Source organism: Labeo rohita, chromosome 1, assembly GCF_022985175.1.
Source record: "Labeo rohita strain BAU-BD-2019 chromosome 1, IGBB_LRoh.1.0, whole genome shotgun sequence".
Classification (NCBI taxonomy): domain Eukaryota; kingdom Metazoa; phylum Chordata; class Actinopteri; order Cypriniformes; family Cyprinidae; genus Labeo; species Labeo rohita.
Genome location: NC_066869.1, coordinates 171,979 through 192,895, shown reverse-complemented (window position 1 = coordinate 192,895; position 20,917 = coordinate 171,979). Strand labels below are relative to the sequence as shown.

The following is a 20,917-nucleotide window of genomic DNA, read 5'->3' as shown; positions in this document are numbered from 1 at the left end:
AAGTCCCGTTTCCAAAATTCAAACCATAAATACTACTGATGCAAAAAAAAAATGTAAGGGTTGAAGGTTATATATTTCCATATAACTATAAACTATGATAAAACTTAATCAGCATGCACTGAATAAAGTTAGTATAGCCAAAAAAGCGACCAATTTATGTGCTCCTGCAGCCGACTGAGAAAGTTTGTTGCAAATGAGCGACCCTTGGAAAGAATGAGTCTAGGGCCCTAGTCAGCCTGCAACTGATTCTGAAGCAGTGGAAGCAATAATCAAGTAGCGGCGGCAAGGACAGTGAGGGGGACAGATTGGGTCACTATGAATCTGGGAGGGTCATGTCCCCCCATCCCTAGTGCTATCTGCGCCCCTGCATGATAGCAGTCAGTGAGACTGATTATGCTGGCTCCTAATAGGCTTTGTTCATTGCATTTATTCTACAAAATAATGATTCATTTAAAAACTGGCCTCTGAGAATCCGTGAAAACACATGATTTTCTAAATGTGTTGCGAAATGACAAACTTGAGCAGGACGATCCCTCCTTGTGCTCCGATCACGATGTCTGTCAGATTATCATCGTTCATGTCCATCTGACCGGACAGAGACACCCCGAACTGCTGCAGACCAGACAGAACCGACCGCGCTGGGATCCGCTAAACACACACACACACACACACACACAGATCTAGTGTATCGAAGCGGCTCATCATTGTGCACGTTTATCCTGCAGTGTCTGTTTATCTGGGAACATTCGACTCTTCTGGATTTCTGAGATAAACAGAAACACAGCGAACTCTCACCTGAGGAGCGTGTTTAGGGTTTATGCCAAGCGTCCTGTCGCCCAGGTAGATGTAGACGACTCCTTCATCCTCCAGCGGCGCCCCAACCGCCACATCTGACAGACTGTCTCCATTCAGGTCCTTTAGTGAAGCCAAAGATGCAGCAAATCTGCCTGTGGTTGTTTCGCTCACATTCAGCATTTTCTGAAAATTCTGTGGAGAGAGAAAGAAAAGTGAACAGGATCTTTATTCATCAGCACCACAGCAATTTCCAGGACTTTCACATCATAGGAACCGATTATAACAGCAATGGTGACGACTAGAAGTCTCTTCCTGTTACCCTGAACATCATAATAATGGTTGTGAATGTGTCCGTACCTGCTCTGAGAAAGCGTAGACGTACAGCCTTCCTTCAGTCCTCGGCTGAGACTGGTAAAATAATGGAGCTCCGACCAGAAGGAAATCTGAGTCTCCATCAGAGTCCACATCCAACAGACTCAGAGACGCTCCGAAATATGAGCCAATCTGATGCCAGAAATGAATCAAGATGAATAGAGCTGCATTCTAGCATATGCTTTTATAGTCTGATGTTCACAGATGAAATATGAAAACAACACGGTCTGATTCACAAACTCACAAAGTGTCACACAATACTGGCTAGAAATTAAATAAGTCTAAAAATATTTTACTCTTTTTCTCTGTTGCATATGACATTGCAGGGATTACAGATTACAGATTGTTTTTTAGTGAAAGCAGATTTGTGTCTGTGCGTCTCATTCTGCAAAAGTGAAGCTGTGATTTTTGTTACTTCTAAACATCAGTTCTACCTCTTTAGTTGCTGAGAAATATAATCTAGCAATTCAGTGTCTAAGTTATATTAATAAAACTTGCGCGGCAGCTTTGACAAGTGTCCATGGTTGTAAATATATCCGTGTGTGAGCGTGATCTCCGATGTGTCAATGCTAGCGATGTGTGTACTTGCGACTTCTCGTGTGTCACTGAAAGCAGTGAAACAGTGCAGTCGCAATATAACATAAGTAGCAAAGAAACATTTTAATACTTATCTGAGGAAAGAGCAAATTGAATTAACTTTATAAATAATGTTCTCTTTTAATTTTAAATTGACTGAAATGCTTTGTTAAAGCTCAGCCAATGTCTTGACCGGTGTCACGGTCAGGGATTGCCAGCTCTTCCTCACCCCCTGCACCTGTCCACTTCATCTTCCAAATTTTCCAGGAGGTCAGAACAGGTGGTGTGAACAAGAGAGGGTCTGAGATCAGTTAAGTGCCGATCAAGAAAAGAATCAGGTTTTGTGTCCACTATATTGTGAACACCAAATGGACGAAGGGTCACTTTCAGCTGGCTCTTTTTCTGGTTCACTTTAAGTGAACTGGGTTTAGTTCCTTTAAAACGAACTACAGTAGTCAACATTTGAAGTGGATCAATAAAGTTCATCAAAGTTGTCGTAAGACAAGAATGGGTGTTGTTTTGGTTTTACGACAACTTTGATGAAAGGTTTTGATCCACTTCAAATGTCGACTATTGTATATGTGAAAACACCCTGAAACTCAAGAGAGTGTATGTGGTTAGAGGGGTCTGCTGATCTTATAGTGGACATGTTAGTTTAAGAGCCCCTGGTCTCACCGATAGATAGAGCTCGTATTGTGTCTGAGAGTTTTTCACTGACTTGTTCTCCTTTGATGTTCCTCGTCACTGTCCATGTGTTTTTATTCTTGGTGAAGAGGGTCACCAGACCCGTGTGTTCGGCTCGTGGCGCCCCAGAGAACAGATGAGGGACGCCGCCTCTCGTTCCCAGCACAGTCGAGTAACCTGAACATCATCATCAGCATCATTAAAACACACACAAACTCTTCACATCACACAAGGAACAAACATAAGCTCCAACATACCCATGTACGAGTCTCTACTGACAGCTGGATCGGTGATCTCTGTCTCTCTGAATTCAGATCCTGATCCCGTCACTTCATACAGAGCTCCACGCCAGTCATTAGATCCAACCGAACCCACGATCACAGAGTCCTGAAACAAACGCTGGTGTCTCAGTTTCAGTCTCAGCACAGACTTATTACACACAATAATGGAGAGATTACTCTGATTGGCTGTGTGTGCAGGTTTATACCTATCTGTCCATCTATTTTCACAGGACACTGGCAGCTACAAAAAAAAGAACTAGTCACTGGATCTCACAGTGTTTGCAGGGCTAGTGGCATCTAATCCTTGAAAGATGCTCAGAGTTTGAATTGTGATGTTTATTGTGATGTTTGTAAAGACTTGTACAAACAGGCCAAATACACACTGAATGGGGGATAAGAGTGGCAAAGTTGAACTACTCTGAAAAGCTAAAAACACTTTTAAGCTTTCAAGCAACGACTCAACATCAGTGTGGAATGGCCTGAAAGCCATCACCATCTACAAGAGCCCATCTCCTAGCACTGAGGCCAATCAACAACTGGCTGAAGACCTGAACAAGTTTTAATGCAGGTTTGTAAAACAAAAGACTGGTCTGACACCCTACACCCACCCTGACTGTCCCACAGCACAGCCATCAACATCTTCCCCCTCCCTCCCCCCTACTGATTCTCAGCCTGCACTTAGGATCTGTGAAGATGGTGTACGCAAAGTCTTCAGAAAGCAGAAGATAAGGAAAGCCAAAGGCCCAGATCACATTTATTTACAATTTACAGAGATTCTGCAGCAAAGCAGGTGGAGGACTATGGCGGCAAATCAATGCCATTAATAACCGAGCGCACTACTGATGCTGGCGCGCGCGGTAAATCACGTCCGCGAGAGGAAAACAGACCTACACGCGAGGAAACGGGAACCGCGAGCTCCTGTCAAACCTTCGCACACGTGTGACATGTTCTCTGCGCACAATACAAGCCCTGGCGCGCTCAATCTTCTCTCACCTGCTGGCGCGAACACTTTTAATTTTATCAGTCGTGGGGCGGGACTTGCTGTTTTAATTGTAATCTCAAACGCCACTGGTTACCTCCTCTTTTCCGGAAGTCAGCTATGATTGGACGCCTGTGCACGCAATAGAGCTCGGGAGTTTACGTCACTTGCATTCTGGGTAGTCGCCGCCATGTTATAGGACACGTTAAATAGTAGTGATGGGAAGTTCGGATCATTTTACCGACTCGGTCCTTTGAGTCTCGTTCAGCAAAATGAACGAATCTTTTTTCGAGTCATTTCGTTCATTTTGTTCATTTTAGCAAAATATAATTAAAATGTTACGTTTTACTTCCCTAACACATCTACTGCTTACACAAACGTTGATCACACTACAAACAAAACAAAACTGTAATGCTATAAAAAAAACAGAAAATATTAATTTATTGTTTACCTGTGTCTTCCCAGCAAGCAATAGCCGTCATTTCACCGTCTCGGTTAACTATAGACCCGATATAGCCCGGCTGTGTGTGACCCCCTTCTAGCCCAAAAACCTTGAATTTTGATACATGTCATTGTTTTGGCAAAATAACTTGAGAGATGTATGATATTCCATCACGTAAGCAAAGTGAACAGCGTTTACAATGTGTTTGGTTTAATTTCTTTGACATGTTTTATTCGTAGCCTGTTTGTAGCCGAGATTTAGCTCCTAGTCAGACCGGCTATTTGTCGCCCACTCATAGTCAAATCTGATTCATTGTAGTTTTTCAGGCAGCGCATGAGATGGTTGATATACCATCATGTTTGCGGTGTCAATAATATCTACTAAGATGTCAGTGTCATTTCATGACATGGTCTATATGTAGCCACGTTTTGGCTCTGAGTCGGATGGGCTACATGTAGTCTGCTTTTAGCCCAACCGGCGAAATCGAGGCAATCAGTGTCTAATTTTAACAGCTTGGCTATAGCCCAGTATCAGACCAGCACTGAGCTATTTTTTATTTCATTATTTTATAGCATTATTAAATAATGCATTATTAATTATGCCAAAATAATGCTAATTTAAATGTTTGAAAAGTTTAATTGCATTTAATAATATGATGTCATGCATTCTACAGGCTGTTAAGTGTAACATTCATACACATTATACAACATAATTTGACTTTCTTTCAATTTATAAATAAATATGCAATAACAATTCCCAACCGCTAGATGGCAATTGTAGCCCTACTGAGACAGGACTACTGACAAAACGAGACTTGAAAGTTAGTAGAGATCACTGTCGCAAGATCCCGCGATAATTCCGCCGTTTTGAATTTTGTTTTTACACGAGAGAAGGAGATGAGTTTACCTGTGGGAAAACAACGGGCAAACAACAAACGATAAAGGACTTTCCTGCTTGGTCTTGTAAGTATATGTGTTCATTGTTTATCTATACTTTATTTGTTATCATGTGTAGGAACCGTGACATTTTAGTGAAGGGAGCAGATCATGATGATAGTGATCCCTATGGACTAGACCCCACTGTACAGCATGTGATCAGAGGATTCATTGCAAAATTTAATAGATAATAGAGTGAAAGTTCATTTGTATGTGTTTACAAACTCAAAAACAGCAAAAACAGCAAAACAGCAAACAACGGAACAAAAGTTTTGATGAATCTATATTAATTTATACAGTGAACACACATTCAGAAGAATTTGACAAATTGAGGAGGAGTTTCTACATCTGGAAAAGCTGCTAGAAAAAGAGAAGATCCGGGCAGCAATGGTGTAAACAAACAAACAAACAAAAAAAATCTCTCCAAAACAACATTTCCTCACTAGAGCTCTAATCTTTGACAAAGTCAATCATTTATTTTAACTATAATATTGAATTTATGACTGAACAATGGCTTGTTACATACAGAGAAAGCATGAGCTAATTGGACAGAATATCTTTGTTATTGTACAAGTACAATAAGATTTAGTTTGAAACTTACAAATTGATACTAAAGCTCAAAAATAAAAATGATTTCAAATTGCAATATAAAATGTTCAATTCTAAAAAGTTTGCAGCAGTATTAAAATAGTGCAAATAGCTCAGATGTGCAATGCAGCATTAAAAACTAACCGGTACAATCAGAAGACATAATGTAATAAAAACGGTAGGGGTGAATAATTATTCCATGTACGTTTAAGGTTAATGTGTGTACTGGGTTACATTTTAGTTACAGCAGCATCACTGTGTTGTTATGAAATTAGTTGTGCCAGACAGTTTTGGACACTTTTACAGTGACGCATATAATACTACCTGCCTGACATTGGCATGTGTTATTCAGGTGTTAAAGTTGTGCAGAACTGAATGAAGAAATCTCAAAGACAGTGCCAGAAGGAAGCTGGAAAGGTAAAGTCTTCAGAGTGTGCCACATTAATCAAACATTGTGGTGTCAATACTTAATAAGTTACAACGCAAATCAGAAATGTAAAAAATAATTCCTTTACTGGTCATTTTGAAATGTCAGTGAACTTTGTCCGCAATTGTTAACCACCTCAATCTGTATTATATTTTAGGGTTTTAAAAATTCCCTCATGTTCCCTCATATTCAGACCTTTCTCTCTCAGTTCTCTCTCAAAAAGCTTTTCTTATGCTATTTGTTTTTTCTTATTTTGCAGATGCAGTGATGACCAACTTGTACTTGAGTTGTACTTGAGGAATGCAGTTGGGAAACATTTTATACAAGAAAAAAAAAACAATTAATAATTTCCTTTGAGTTCACTGTTGGATGTTTTATTTGTTAAAATAAGTAAACCAACAAATTGATTAATCTTTTTTTAATCTATTTTTTTTTTTTTTTACGTTGTCATTTATCCGCAATGTTTTAATGTTAAGTGTGATAACATGCTCTTGATTTGTACTATTTATTTCTTTTAAATATCATAAGGTATTTAATATATATATATATATATATATATATATATATATATATATATATATTTATTATTATTATTATTATTATTATTATCTTAAGTTGTTTATTATCTTAAATTTCATATTTTTACCATAATATTTATATTTGAGTGTAACGCATTTATATTTTATTTTGTCATTAATTCTTTTGCATTTTTATAAATTTGTATTGTCTTAAGTTGTTAATGTTTTTTTTTAATAAAAGCTGTATATGTAGTTTGTTTGGATGGATGACTATTTTGTTGTGTTTTAGATGTTTATATGTAGGTGTTCATTAGCTGTCTGTTTGATGACTAGTCGATTATTGGACTATGTTTAGACGTCTATTAGATTTTCACTGACAGCCCAAATTCAGTCTTGTTTTAGCCTAGACGCAGATTCAATGTCTATTAGACATTCAGATGTATTCGTTTAATAGTGGTCTAAATGATGTCTAGTCTATTCTAGGTCTATGTTTAGACGTCTATTAAATTTTCACTGACAGCCCAATGACAACCTTATTTTAGCCTAGACGTCTGGGCTGTGTTTCAACGGCTAATAGACGTTTTTTAGACCAAAAATTGCTTGCTGGGTTTAGTCTATGATTCGCTCACCTCACCTCTTATCTGACAAGTTTTCGGGTTTGAGTCGTTCGTTCATCACGTGACAGCCCCATAAGATGAACGAACGACTCTAAAACAGATGAACTAATTCCAGTACAGAACCTAATAGGATGTTGCGCATGTGCGACTGAACGAATCACTCCCCGAGGCGACTCGTTCGTCCCGAGTCACATTAAAGATTCGTTCAAAATAAACGAATCGTTCAAGAACGACCCATCACTAGTAAATAGCGTACAATGACAATAACTACAAATCACTAGAGGAAAAAACGACTGTATTTGCGTTAATATTTTTAAGAGCTGCTTGCGCTTGCGTAGAATAAATGTACTAATATTTGAGTCCATTGCGTTCATTCGAGCACTCAGAACACGACACAAACACACTCACAGAAATCACACCGCCGTCTTCTACTGTACCACACACAGGACCGAATTAATTTCTCTTTTGCAGTTTTTAATAACTAGGTGGCACTGATATATCTGCCCGATAAAATAAACACACTATAGGTTGATCTCAGCCAGTTGATCTTGTAAGTGAACAACCGCTCTGCACATGTTGTATCTCAGATGTCTGTTCTGTTCAAAAGTAAGTGCCCTGCCAACTCGAAATATTCCGCCCTGATTATTACAATTTGAGGACAGCGTATATATTACATTCAACGAACATTAAAGTGTGCAAGACATGAATTTAAATGGCATTTATTTACAGGGGTATATTGTGTGACACTTCTCTTAGTTTGGTCTGTGTGTGAAGACTATGCAGGCGGTGGCGTACCGCAAATCCAAGAATGAATATTCCTAAGTAAACTTACACTGATTTCCACTGCTCAGGGACCATGTTAATCACAACACAGTTCAGTCATGGACTAGTTGTTTGTCTGAATCAGGTTAAATAAGAGAGTCATGCAATATATACAGAGCGACGGTACGTGAGGAATGGAGTTGAGAAACGCTGATGTATTTAATCATATATCATATCGCCCTAATTTCATTGAGGGATAAAGTTCAATAAGTTGTACTGGACTTAAATTGAACAAATACACGATTTCTTACAAAGAGCTGCTGAACAGTCACGTTTAATCACATGAGTTGCTTTATGAACAGGGACAGTGATCGCAACGAGTCATATCACAGATTAAATTACATTTCCAAACCTGTTATTCATAGCGTGAGCACTTACAAATTCAAGTGGATCGGAAACTGTAAAACTGTAATAAATAATAAATACAAACGACAAAGCCAGATTTTTAAGATGTTTATTTTCACTGAGCTGCTTTCGCCATTGTGTTGTTTTAAGCTGAAAAGCATAAAATTGCGCTTAATTTTAGATCCGTTCTCCATCCGGTCATGACAGCAGACATGGCAGTTCATGTTCTCCATTTCTAATGTGTTTTTAAATAAACAATATAAATTTTAACATCTACCTCCACTATTTCTCAGTCTAGACTGTAGCGTCCGTGTCCGAATGTCCCAGAATTCCGTGCGTGGCTGACGTCACATTCCCATTCTCCATACAACCGCACTGCTTTTATTCTCAAAGTGCTATTATTATTATTATTATTAACAATTACCTCGGTTCGTTTAACCGTATCTCAAATGTGTTCGTGATCATACAGCTTTCAATAAATGTGAGTTTGCCATTAGCAAGAGATTCATTTTTTTTTTCCTTTTTTCTTATGTTTGTCTAAATATTTTTTCTTTATACTTAATTACACGTCTTGTTTGGTCTTACTTCGTATCATTGCGTGTTAAAAATAATGTACTTTGTTATGCAGACGCAAACTGTGAAACTGCAGTCTTATTCGCATACACAGTAAAATCCACAGAGTAAAATTAACTCTATTCAGAGAACATTTGGTCCCTCTCTAAATAGAGTTAAATTAACACTGAAGCAGAGTTAAAGTTGATCAGATAATTAAGTGATCAATTAAAAGGTGATTGAGCATTAGTGATGAACACCTGCTGTTAACAAGCAGAATCACTGAAGAAAAGAGAAACACAAGAACTACAACTGATTTCAGCCACAGATTAAATCAACTGAAATAAAATAATTAAATCCCTCAAGATCTCAGCAGATGATGATTAAACAACTCCACAAACAGCTTCACTCATTATTAACCAGACTGACTTTATTTTTGTCACACGTCTACAGAAGCTTTTATTTAGATTTACAGAGGATCAAAAGTTGTTGTTTTAGTGGTTAAAATGATGCCACCATCATGGAGATCAGCATTTGCTTTAGTTTAGCTCTTGACCCTTCAGTTTTTGGGTTAGATCTCTGTTTAACTGTATGTGTAATGTTGTAAAACAGAGTGGTCAATATTTTACATTAAGCACATCTTAATTGACTTTATATTTTGAGATGTTTATTGTGAGATGATTTGATTACATCCAGGGTAACCTTTTCTCAATTCATGCATTCAGATAACCACAACCAACCCTGTGAAACTTCAGCAGTGAAAAGAAAAAAAAAAAAAAAAAACTATGATGTAATAGTAAAGAATAATTAAACACCACTATTACTCAGAGACACACAGACATCAAGTACCAGCATATGAATCTCAACAACGGTGACAATCAACAAAATGCTTCATGCTGCAATGCATGCTGGGTAACAACACAGTAAAAACTCCCATCATGCACTGCAGTATGAATAATTATTGTCACCACTGTTGAGGATCATATGATAAGTGTTCATGTCTAAAATCCTGAGCAGATGCACCTCTTTTTTTTTTTTTTCTTCAAAATTGAAGCTTTATGGTGGTGATTGTTTAATAGGACCTTTTTTCAGCAATATGATCATCAATAAACCAAAGAGAAAGATCACTTCATAACGTTCACACAAATGAGCTATAAGCAGAAAGTGTAAAATAATCTGTTGCTTCAAACATTTGATTCAGCAATACATAAATGTTTGCTGTGAAACAAAATTATTGTAAGTTATTAAAAGGGTCAAGAGACAAACTAAAGCAAACCTTGACCACAATTATGGTGGCATTATGGTTTATTATTATTATTATTATTATTATTATTACAATTAAGCCAGTCTGTTTAGTAATGAGTGAAGCTGGTGATGCTGTTTGTGGAGTTGTTTAATCCGATTTTGAGAGATTTAATGTCTTTTATTTCAGTTGATTTAATCTGTGGCTGAAATCAGTTGTAGTTCTTGTGTTTCTCTGTTCTTCAGTGATTCTGCTTGTTAACAGCAGGTGTTCATCACTAATGCTCAATCAGCTTTTAATTGATCACTTAATTATCTCTTTAACTTTAACTCTGCTTCAGTGTTAATTTAACTCTGTTTAGAGAGGGACCAAATGTTCTCTGACTAGAGTTAATTTTACTCTGTGAATTTTACTGTGTAGGCTAGCATTTTTATAAATATTTGTAAAATATTATATATTCAGCATATTCTACTTATCCTATTTTGTACCCATCTTAATTAATTAATTCATAAATTATTAATAACACAGATTTTATTTCTTTAAAAGCGACATCTTAATGGACAACTAATAATGATCAGCAAGCGGCATCAGTCCGTCAGATCATTTTAAAACGTTAAATAGCTTCAATGTATAAGTTATAATTCATCAGTGTCGGATGTAGACTGGTCAAGATTTATTTTAATAAACCTGTTTATGCAGAGTGTGGAATTCAGCTAATGCATAACAGAGAGCGTCCGCGCGATCACTTGTATTTTTCCTGATAATGAAACTGATTTTATTTCTGTAAACTCATAATAATGACAAACGATGATTTTGTAGAGTAATGAGAACAAACAGGACGCGCTTCTCCATCTGTCTCTGAAAAAAAGAAGCGAAACTCATCGTATGACTGTAAAATACATGAGAAATATATCTATAGATATAAAGTTTAAAATGTCTACTTTTAAACAAATTCAAAACAAAATCAAATACCCCTGATTGTGTAATCTGTGTGAAGGCTGCATTTCTCTCTAAAGGCGTCTCCGTTTTTAAAGCATTTCATGCGGATTTCCGTAGTCGTATAAATTCCGCTTTCAGAACTGTCACGTCCTTAACATGGATTTTTTCCTCAGAAACAAAAAAACGAATTTTTTGAAGAAAACCAGAAAGTCCTATATATGTTTGTTAATTGCCAACTTTTCTCCATCCGGCAGATATTGCTGCTTTTATACTGATACTTTTCTCAGGGTTTTAGAAAAATATAAATAGATTGCATAAGTTTTAATGGATACTATGAGAATTGATGTTTCAGGTTTTGACTGCAAATGTCACGAACATAACGCTGAAACTGCGTCATGCTAATCTTTGAAATACTTGCTTTTTTTGTACAAAGCTGTGATGGTAGTTTTTGAAACATTTTTAATTTTTTTTTGTTTGTTTGTTTTTTGTTTTTTTTGTTTTTTGTGAATGTTAATTAAATAGTAATATAAATATGTGCGCACCGAGAATACGAGCACTTACGTCGAGGCATGTCGTTGAATGACACTGAGAGAAGAATTGGTACTATCTTATGCATAATACAGCAGATATTTTTTTATGCATACTACAGTGCAGTGATTGGTTTGAACAAACTCTTTCTTATGAATAAATGCAGAAAAGCGCTCAGAAATGGCAACATTATCAACAGAGCCAACATTGGTTTATACAAGTGGTTTAATCTAAAGGTTGCTGAACTTGATATAATGTTCCTAACAACTTAACAAATATCCAGTGGTCAGCCCAGTCAACACGTGAGATCATGCGATGTTCACAGTGACATCACATCATTCTCATTGTGTGATACTCAAGAGTGTAAGTAATATGTGAGCTCATTGTGAATTCAAAATGTTGTGCAGGTTGAGAGGAGGCACTGCAAATATCGGTCACCAGGGCACATTCTACTTCCTGTTTCTCAACACTATCACAGTGGTGTCACATGATGAGCTCACAGTATGAGTGCACACCCAGATAACAAACTTATGTTATAAGAACCTTCTCCAAACATACACAGCAAAATCCCCAGTGTTAATTTAACACTCTGAGTGTGGACACATATAAACACTGAAGCAGTGTTGAAGGTAATGAGATAATTAGGTGATTAACGAAGTGATGATTGATCATTATTGAAGACACCTGATGTTAACAAGCAGAATCACCAAAGGAGAAAACCAAAATTTTTAAGCAACCATTATAGTGGTCAATGTTTGCATTAGTTGGGCTCTTGACCCTTAAATCTTTAATACTAGATTTTGTTTGGCTGCTGTATTTGAGTTAAAACAGCCAGACAAGCCAAAAGCTCAAGTCACCAGTTGTTTATGTTTTAACATATTCATTGTTTGACGTAAATCACCTGGAGTATAACTTCTAAGTTAGTTTTTTTTTTTGCTTATTGTAATTGCCTTGACAATCCACAGAAGATCCAGCACTTCCTACACGTTTTGGAAAGTTTTTTTTTTACAACCTGTTCGAAAAAATAAGTATTTTACCTAGACACACATAGACATCAAGAACCAGCCCATGAATCTCAACAATGGTGACAAACGGCATATTCAGATAAACAGATCAACTCTGAACTCTCATCATTTATTCATGCTGCAATGCATGATGGGAGTCATGGATGAGTTCTGATTGGCTACAACATGCTTTTTGATGGTCACCGTTGTTGTGATTCTCACACTGATTCTTCATGTCTGTGTGTCTAAATTAAGATCAACTTTTTTTTTTTTCATCATCTGTCTGATTATGGCAAAACTGATTGATCTTTTGTTCACAGTTTTTTTTTTTTTTGTAATCTGTAAGGAAATTCTATGTCAAATACTCAAGTCACCATATGATGATTAAGTCAAGCACAGTCAATGCCATCTTATTGACTTTTGCTCTTTGCTTGTCTGGCTGTTATAACTCAGTAATTGCAGCCAAACAAGACCTAATATTGATGATTTAAGGGTCAAGAGCCCAACTAATGCAAACACTGACCACTATAATGGTTGCTTAAAAATTTTGTTTTTCTCCTTTGGTGATTCTGCTTATTAACATCAGGTGTCTTCAATAATGATCAATCATCACTTTGTTAATCACCTAATTATCTCATTACCTTCAACACTGCTTCAGTGTTTATATGTGTCCACACTCAGAGTGTTAAATTAACACTGGGGATTTTGCTGTGTACAACTGATGTGTAACTGTGTTTGTAAACCACATTTGTTATGGTAAGAAATACCAAGAAGAGATTATTAATGATAACAACACAATCATCACCTAGAATGAATATGCACTCAATTATAATAGCTCTTCATTTATACAGTATAGTAATTTATGAAGAAATTTGAAAGCATACACAAACATTTTAAACTACCATGTCATGTCAAAACAGAAACATCAAGAATCAGTGTATGAATCTCAACAATGGTGACAATCAAAAGCTTCCTGCAGCAATGCATGCTGGGTACCTAGTCTCCGTGCAGTGAGTGCACTTTGACTTCACATTGTGATCATAGTGTGAGCACACATTGAGGACGCTGTGAGGTTACACTTTTAGCTCACTGTTACGTCACATTGTGACCATATGGTGAGATCAGTGTGAGATCAAATTGTTGACTGGGAGTGGATGTTGATGCAGCCAGGAATCGTGCTTTTTAACACTTAAGTGTCTGATTTTGACGCAGGGAAAAATAATAAAGCAAAATTGCCTGTGAACTCATTTTGTAAATACAAAATAGGTTGGTCTAAACCCGGTGATTACTTATATCAGTGTTACACATATCGTCATATCGTCCAGCTGAAAAACATATATAGTTTTTGTCAGTGTTTATTTAAAAACATCCAGTTATGCAAAATTTAAGATGGTAAATGTTTAGTTGATGACTTACAATACGATATACTACAATACAATATACAGGATATGATTTTACTGCACAGTTCAACATATTAACATGAAACAACTGCAAATCGGTGTTTCGCTGCCTGGAGACCATCTGTTTCTTTGAATTGCAGCGATCAATTCGCTTCTCTTTTCAGTAGCTTTCAGCAGTCTGTACAAATATACCTTAGGTTTCTTGTTAAATCTCTTTGTACAGTCAGTCGCAAAGCTCGTTCTGGTTTTAGAGGTGTTTTGTGTGTTCTGTCGCAGCATTCACGTTGAAACCAATGCTGCCACTCAGTGCTTTTGCCACACAGTGGGCGGAGCCGCGGCGGCTCCAGCTGATGGTGACGTCACATGCAAACCCTCTATTGTGTATCACTTTACCTAATTAACGTTCTGTATATGCAAGTACTTGCTACCATATATTTTGCAAATACTGTAATCGCCTGACAATTATGCCAATAAAGTTTTGACTTTATGATTGTGTTTATGCCTGTGTGTGATGATAAACGAGCACATTTTCATTTACAATAGAAACTATGTAAATGATTAATTCCTCAATGAAACACTATAATTATAGTATATTAATTAGCCAAAATAAAATAATATAGCCTATATGTTAAATTCAACTATTATCATGACTCATCATCTCCTTTCCTTCCTAAAAACCCCAGTCATATAACTTAATCAGGGGCTGTTGTGGCCTAATGGTTAGAGGTCTTCAACCCTGCTCCTGGGGACCCACACTCCTGGAAAGTTTATTTTCAACTGGCTTCAGCACACCTGTCTGCAATGCTCAAGAAGTCTTGAGGAGCTTGATTGGCCGCTTCAGGTGTGTTTGATTAGGATTGTAGCTAAAATCTTCAGGATAGTGGGTCCCCAGGAATAGGGTTGAAGACCTCTGGGTTAGAGAGTCAGATTCAAGGTCGCTGGTTCGATTCTTGCCAGCCGGAATGGAAGGAATTGTGAATGAACAGCACTCTCTCCACCTTCAATAGCATGACTGAGGTGTCCTCGAGCAAGGCACCAAACCCCCAACTGCTCCCCAGCTGCCCACTGCTCCGGGTGTGCGTTCACGTTGTGTGTGTTTGTTTACTACTCACTGCTGTGTGAGCACCAATTTCAAGTATGGGTCACCATATTTGACAATATGTCACGACGATAAGGCTGCCTGGCCTATCATTTACATTCAGAACATTAAGAAACGAGATCGAAATAAAGGAGGAAAAATATGAATGTAAAATGAAAAATATAACCAATAATAATAATAAAATATTACGAAAAGGACGATCAGTTAATGGACTTACAAGACTGTGGGATGGATAAAAATGTCTTTGTAGGCCTATTTTATCTGATGTACTTTATGTAACATTTTAACATGTATTCAAGATAAACTTCATTGGAATGCAGTCTACATCGCATGGCGAAGACATTGACGTAGACAGCACTGCCTGGGATTAATATAATAATTTACTATGGTCACACAGTAAGTTATTTGTTTACAGATTAAACTCATGGCCACGAGAAATGGATGTCATTCCCTTGACATAGCATCTCGAGACCATGACTTCACATTGTGTGGCCACAACATAAGGATCTCGTGGCAACGGCATATTGTCACATTCCCACAAGTTAATATGTCGTGGCCACAACAAAATTAAATGAACCCCTCCTGGTCAGCGTACATGAGACAACAAAAATATATATTTGCTGACAATTTGTATTGTCAAAAATGCTGACTAATTGTTTCAGCTCTACTGTATACTCACAGTTTGTGAAAATGGAAATATTAAATACTGTAAGAAAACGTTAAGAAATATTTGTTAATTACAGATTTACTGATCATCTGTTTTTGTAAAGTCATAATTTTGTTGATCATTTTGCGATTTGCAATAGTTACTATTTACTATTTTTCACAGTGTGAACAAAAAAAAAACTAGGGTCAGTTTGATTCTCAAACTCTGTTATAATTATTAATTATAGTATTAGCATATGAAACACATAACAATTAAAAACTAGAATTTGTAGATAATAACAAGTGAGACTTAAATTATATTTTTTACAACAGGTCTTGGAATTGTCCTTTATCGTGAAGTTAGGGACAGACCCTCAACCCAGACCCTCGATTTTGACATGATTGTGTCATCACCGCAGATAGCGTTTAATCTACCCCTCACCCCAAACAACTCTAACCCTACATTCACACTTGGCGTCTTTTTTCAAACTGCCAGCGTCTGTTTTACATTATAATTCTATGGAGTAAACCGTCTTTTCAAAAAAGTCATGAGCGCTTTTTTTAAACGCCAGCGCCGGCGTCTTTTTCTGCAGCTCAGAGCGTCTTTTCAAGTTGAAAAAAGTTCAACTTTTCTGAAAAGAACGCCCTACGTCAAGCGCCTTTTTGACAGCTGACCAATGACAAGGAGTAGCGAGACCTGTCGTTTCCATAACAACAAGAACAGCAAGAAAAACGGAGACGGTGCCGGTTGATGGACTTTTATTTCATTGTTGTTAACTGACATTCTCCTCCCCGTTAACTTTAAAAACCGACGCGCTGCCCGCAAGGCTATCGGAGCCGCGCGTCGGTTTTTGTTAACAAACGAGCGTCCCTTTTTCCAGTCTCGGCTCGCAGATCTTTCCCGATCCCGTCCTCTCTCTCTCTCTCTCCCACTTCGCTTCCTGTCTAAATACTGCCCTATCAAGTAAAGGGCAAAAATGCTAAAATAATAATAATAATAATAACAATAATAATAATAATAAAACACCAGCGCAGAGCGAGCTTCCCCTTTTCTCGAGATTCATACGATTGCAGCTGTTGTTATAGCAACAAAAAACGCCCTCGGCTGCAACGCTGCCAGATTCTTTTTTACTAAAAAAGCGCCGCTGTCAACTTTTTCTTGTCAAAAAAGACGCCAAGTGTGAACGTAGCCTAAGACTGTCTTAATGTCAACATTATTCCAGTGCACTGATGTATTCCTTACTAAAGTCCCCACATTGCAGTGTGTTCTCTTTAGACAGATGGGCAACATTTTATGAGATGTGAGTCCTGTGCAAGAGGGTAAAGATTTTAATGAGTAAAAACTTACATTTTAGTCTGTTTCTTACACAAAGCATCATGTGACTTCAGAAGATAGATTGCAAGAATGTTTTTAAAGCTTATGTGTCCTTTTTTGGAGCTTGGCCCCTGGTTACCATGGTGTGCTGAATAGAAAATAATAGCATGAATATTCTGAATATTAAAACAATGGGTTTGGGATATACTTTATCTCTTACCTCATAGTAAACAACACTGAATCCACTCTGTGATAACTCTCTCTGTCTGTCTCTGCCGTGAGCTTCCTTTGACCCTGAAACACAGAAGGAAAACTCTTACAATCATCAGTGGATTCTTCATTATCCATTTTCATTTTAAAACTCACATTTACCCAGATAGCACACGCACCTCTGCAAGATGTCTGTTAAAGATCTCTTGATCTGGAAAGCGTCTGCTGTGTACAAACATCAGACAGACATTTGGAAGATGTCAGTTTTACTTTCATTCTAAATCATAAACATCTTAAAGACATCTAATAGACATCTGTTTGATATCTGATAGGAAACGTCCAATAGATGTATTGCAGATGAGCAAATATGTCTTGCAGATGTAAATGCAGACGTCAAATGGATGTCTCCGTGATGTATGTGTGCTATCAGGACATTGTATATTTTCTGTACATGTACATTTTACCTTGAATATTGTAGATCTTTTTTTGCAGGTTGTCAAGAAGTCCCTGGAGTCCACTGTACTGTTGAATGTAGAAGGTGTTGTTGTGTTTCGGTGCTGATGCCAGGTGAGTGACTGTGGCTAACGTAACCTTTCCCACCTGAACGAAAGTGTGTAGTGTGTCATTTCTGCACGACACCAAATCACCAAACTGTCTGAACATTCAATGTAAATGACTGACTGAGCTTCAAGGAAACTCACCCCAATGACGTAACGCAGGATATTTTGCTCATCACATGTTTTGAGGACATTTTTATTATCATTATCACTGGGTTCTCCATCTGTGATGATCACCAGAGCTTTCACAGCATTGGGATTGGCTCCAGACAACACGTTATTCAGCAGATTATTTCTGATGATATAATCATGAATAAATAAATAAATAAATCATAAATAAACTCAGTCTCAGCATAAATCTGCTTCTGTATTTTCTAGACCAATATGTTTTAACTTCTAATTTATAGATAAACAAAAGAGAGAGCAAAACCACAGCATGAACCATAGTTCATTTCTAGGCTTTTTCCTTTTAAAGTGTAAATTCAGTCATTAAAGTGTATTTCACTCACAGAATGTAGTTGATTGCACGATATGTGTTTGTGAGAGATTTCATGTGCGCCTCGTTCTTGAGTTTCTCTTCAGCGAAGCCGTTCTGATAATCGTTGAAATCAAACACAGTTCGTATGTCTGATGAAAACTGGACAGCAGCAAACTGACACACAGAAAGACAACAAACAACATCATTAACATCATGTTCACGCCTCACTACATGTGGACATTTACATGATGATGACACATTAATAGCTGATGAACTGTTTACCTTTATGGATGAGTTTGAAAGTGTTTTCATAATATTTTTAATGAAGTCTTTGTTCATTTGAAACTCATGTGCTTTCATACTGCTGGATCCATCAAAGAGAAACACCAGATTGACCTCTCTCTTGGTGCATTCTGCAGAAAGATCACAAGACACAGAAACTCAGCTCTTACGTCATTTAGCAGTCAAACCAAATCCATGTTTTCTCAAGTATATCACATGATATCATGTCTTTACTCTTTGATTTGACAATAAAAATGCCTACAAATGAAACCAACAGATGATTTACAGTGTTCAAGTCTGAATTGTTTTAAGTGCATCAGACCTTGGTAAGCGGCAGTAAAGTTTGAGACGGCCTGTGAGCTGCTGTTGAACTGGTAGCAAACGCCGTTCAGATACGAGTTTCCATCACACTCGTGAGGAACATACGGACTGCAGCTCTGAGAAAGAGACACGTCAAATCTGAAACATCAGGAGCTTCAGCAAATCACAAAATCAGCTAAACATACTACTGTACCTCTCTCTAAACTAATTTAAAAACACAGTCCCTACATTTGTTTATCAATTGTCACATCATAATATGAACATTCTGTGAACATTAACAGTTAAAAATAATTTATAAATGATCATTTTTCAAAATATGCTTAATCAGTACAATTTTTTTAAATAATTCTAATGTAGTAGTTCGTCAACAGTGCACTGTCACTTTAATTGAGGGTGAGCACTGCTGCAAAAGATAGTGAAGTAAAAATAGTGCTGAAACAGCCGCTGCTCTGCTGCTCACACTTCCGGTGTGAACAACACTCATTTGAGCTCCAAAGAAATATGCACTGCTCACACAGCACTGAAGCTTATGGTGTGAAATGAACCAAACGCTTAAGCAACTAATAAATGAAATGATACCAGCTAAAATCTAGCACACAGTGGATGTCTGACTGTGAGAGACACTGAACTTACAGTCACAGCAGCAGACGACACAGCAGCAGACATGCCGAAGAAACGGACGCTCTCTGAACCTGTCCAACACCAGCAGAGAGAGCAGAATATCATCATCATCATCATCATCAGCTCAGTATAAAAGCAATGAAAGTCACTGATAGATTGGCTGTGACGGTGATACCTGGCGACTGCAGCTGTTCACAGAACTGCAGATCTGCGGTGCAGCTGTAAATTTGTCCTGCTGAATTTCCTTGTAATGGAGCTCCAACAATGATCCTGAGACAAACACCCGTACAATCAATCAGACATACAAGACACCTAGCAACCACTCAGAACACCCTAGCAACCAGTGTGTGACTCACTGTTTCCTGTTTCCAAACTCAGTCTGATAAACGCTGTAACCAAAGAAATCGTCTGGTGTGCCGTTAAATCTCAGTGGATGTTCAGTGTCGACGTTGAAGGCCCCCGAAAGAGAAGCTGGAGAAGCGAGAGACACTGTTGAGGTGACACTGTAGCATCGGGAGATGCTACAGACACATTAGACATGTTTGTACACTCTAAACCCGGATAAGTTGAATTTACTTAAAAAAATTGAGGAAACTGGTTGCCCTAAAAAATTTAAGTAATGTAAAGTTTATTTAACTTAAAATGTTTTGTAACAATTTCATTTGCAATTATTGTAACTATTATATTTAAATATACCAATTTTTCTAACTTGAGTTCGGGTTTAGAGTGTATGTGAATAAATGGCTAATTTAAACATGTTAGGGTATGCTCTTTCTGAACTGATCACTGAACCAGTGAACAGCTGCAGTCGGATCTGTTCAATTCACAACTGAATCATTACGTGTGATGCGCAAAACATGCGCTGAAAACATAATCAGCTTGTTCATGAATCACACATTGCTATCACTTCTCTGTGCAGGTGTCAGTTTCTTCAGTTCAGAAAAATGAGGAGCATTTTATGAAATGTTTAAAAAAAAACTTTTCCCAAAAATAAAACTGTCAAGAAAAAGCACTCACACACAGTAAAGAAGTACAAATTCATTACTGTCCAGTGCTGTAAATGTTTTACATAGGTAAAGTTCATTCTAATGACTAATGCAAACACTACAAGAAAATAATACACTATGAATGACCCTTATGAATAAACTTTACTCTTATGAATCTCTTACCCCACATGAAGAGAATCAGTCCGAGCGTCTCCATCCTGCTGCTGCTCGTCTGTGTGACAAACATCTTCCTGTTCATTTCTTCATGACAAATTCATTTCCTCCTTAACACGGCATTTCTCACCCTCACAGGGCGTGTGTGTGTTTCTCACAGATCTGGGCAAAAGTGGGCAGAG

At 37.4% G+C, this 20,917-nt stretch overlaps 1 protein-coding gene and 1 long non-coding RNA gene across 3 annotated transcripts in view; one reads left to right on the top strand and one right to left on the bottom strand.

Annotated features, from left to right (window-relative positions):
* Nucleotides 1-20,885, bottom strand: part of LOC127170715 (integrin alpha-L-like) — a 36,313-nt gene extending 15,428 nt beyond the window's left edge. For both annotated transcript variants that reach the window (XM_051118912.1, XM_051118920.1), the window contains exons 1-15: nucleotides 20,745-20,885; nucleotides 19,932-20,046; nucleotides 19,751-19,845; nucleotides 19,588-19,646; nucleotides 18,956-19,070; nucleotides 18,634-18,764; nucleotides 18,383-18,525; nucleotides 18,018-18,168; nucleotides 17,781-17,916; nucleotides 17,327-17,400; nucleotides 2,685-2,814; nucleotides 2,462-2,604; nucleotides 1,153-1,299; nucleotides 796-987; nucleotides 518-648 (exon numbers count right to left, since the gene is read on the bottom strand). In XM_051118912.1, the coding sequence (XP_050974869.1) occupies nucleotides 518-648; nucleotides 796-987; nucleotides 1,153-1,299; nucleotides 2,462-2,604; nucleotides 2,685-2,814; nucleotides 17,327-17,400; nucleotides 17,781-17,916; nucleotides 18,018-18,168; nucleotides 18,383-18,525; nucleotides 18,634-18,764; nucleotides 18,956-19,070; nucleotides 19,588-19,646; nucleotides 19,751-19,845; nucleotides 19,932-20,046; nucleotides 20,745-20,820 (1,838 nt within the window). In that variant the 5' untranslated portion in view covers nucleotides 20,821-20,885. The remainder of the gene's footprint in view (nucleotides 1-517; nucleotides 649-795; nucleotides 988-1,152; nucleotides 1,300-2,461; nucleotides 2,605-2,684; nucleotides 2,815-17,326; nucleotides 17,401-17,780; nucleotides 17,917-18,017; nucleotides 18,169-18,382; nucleotides 18,526-18,633; nucleotides 18,765-18,955; nucleotides 19,071-19,587; nucleotides 19,647-19,750; nucleotides 19,846-19,931; nucleotides 20,047-20,744) is intronic.
* Nucleotides 5,005-6,487, top strand: LOC127170792 (uncharacterized). Its single transcript, XR_007828407.1, has 3 exons — nucleotides 5,005-5,091; nucleotides 6,005-6,069; nucleotides 6,339-6,487. It is a non-coding gene; the product is annotated as an uncharacterized LOC127170792 (long non-coding RNA).
* Nucleotides 20,886-20,917: the final 32 nt, after the last annotated feature.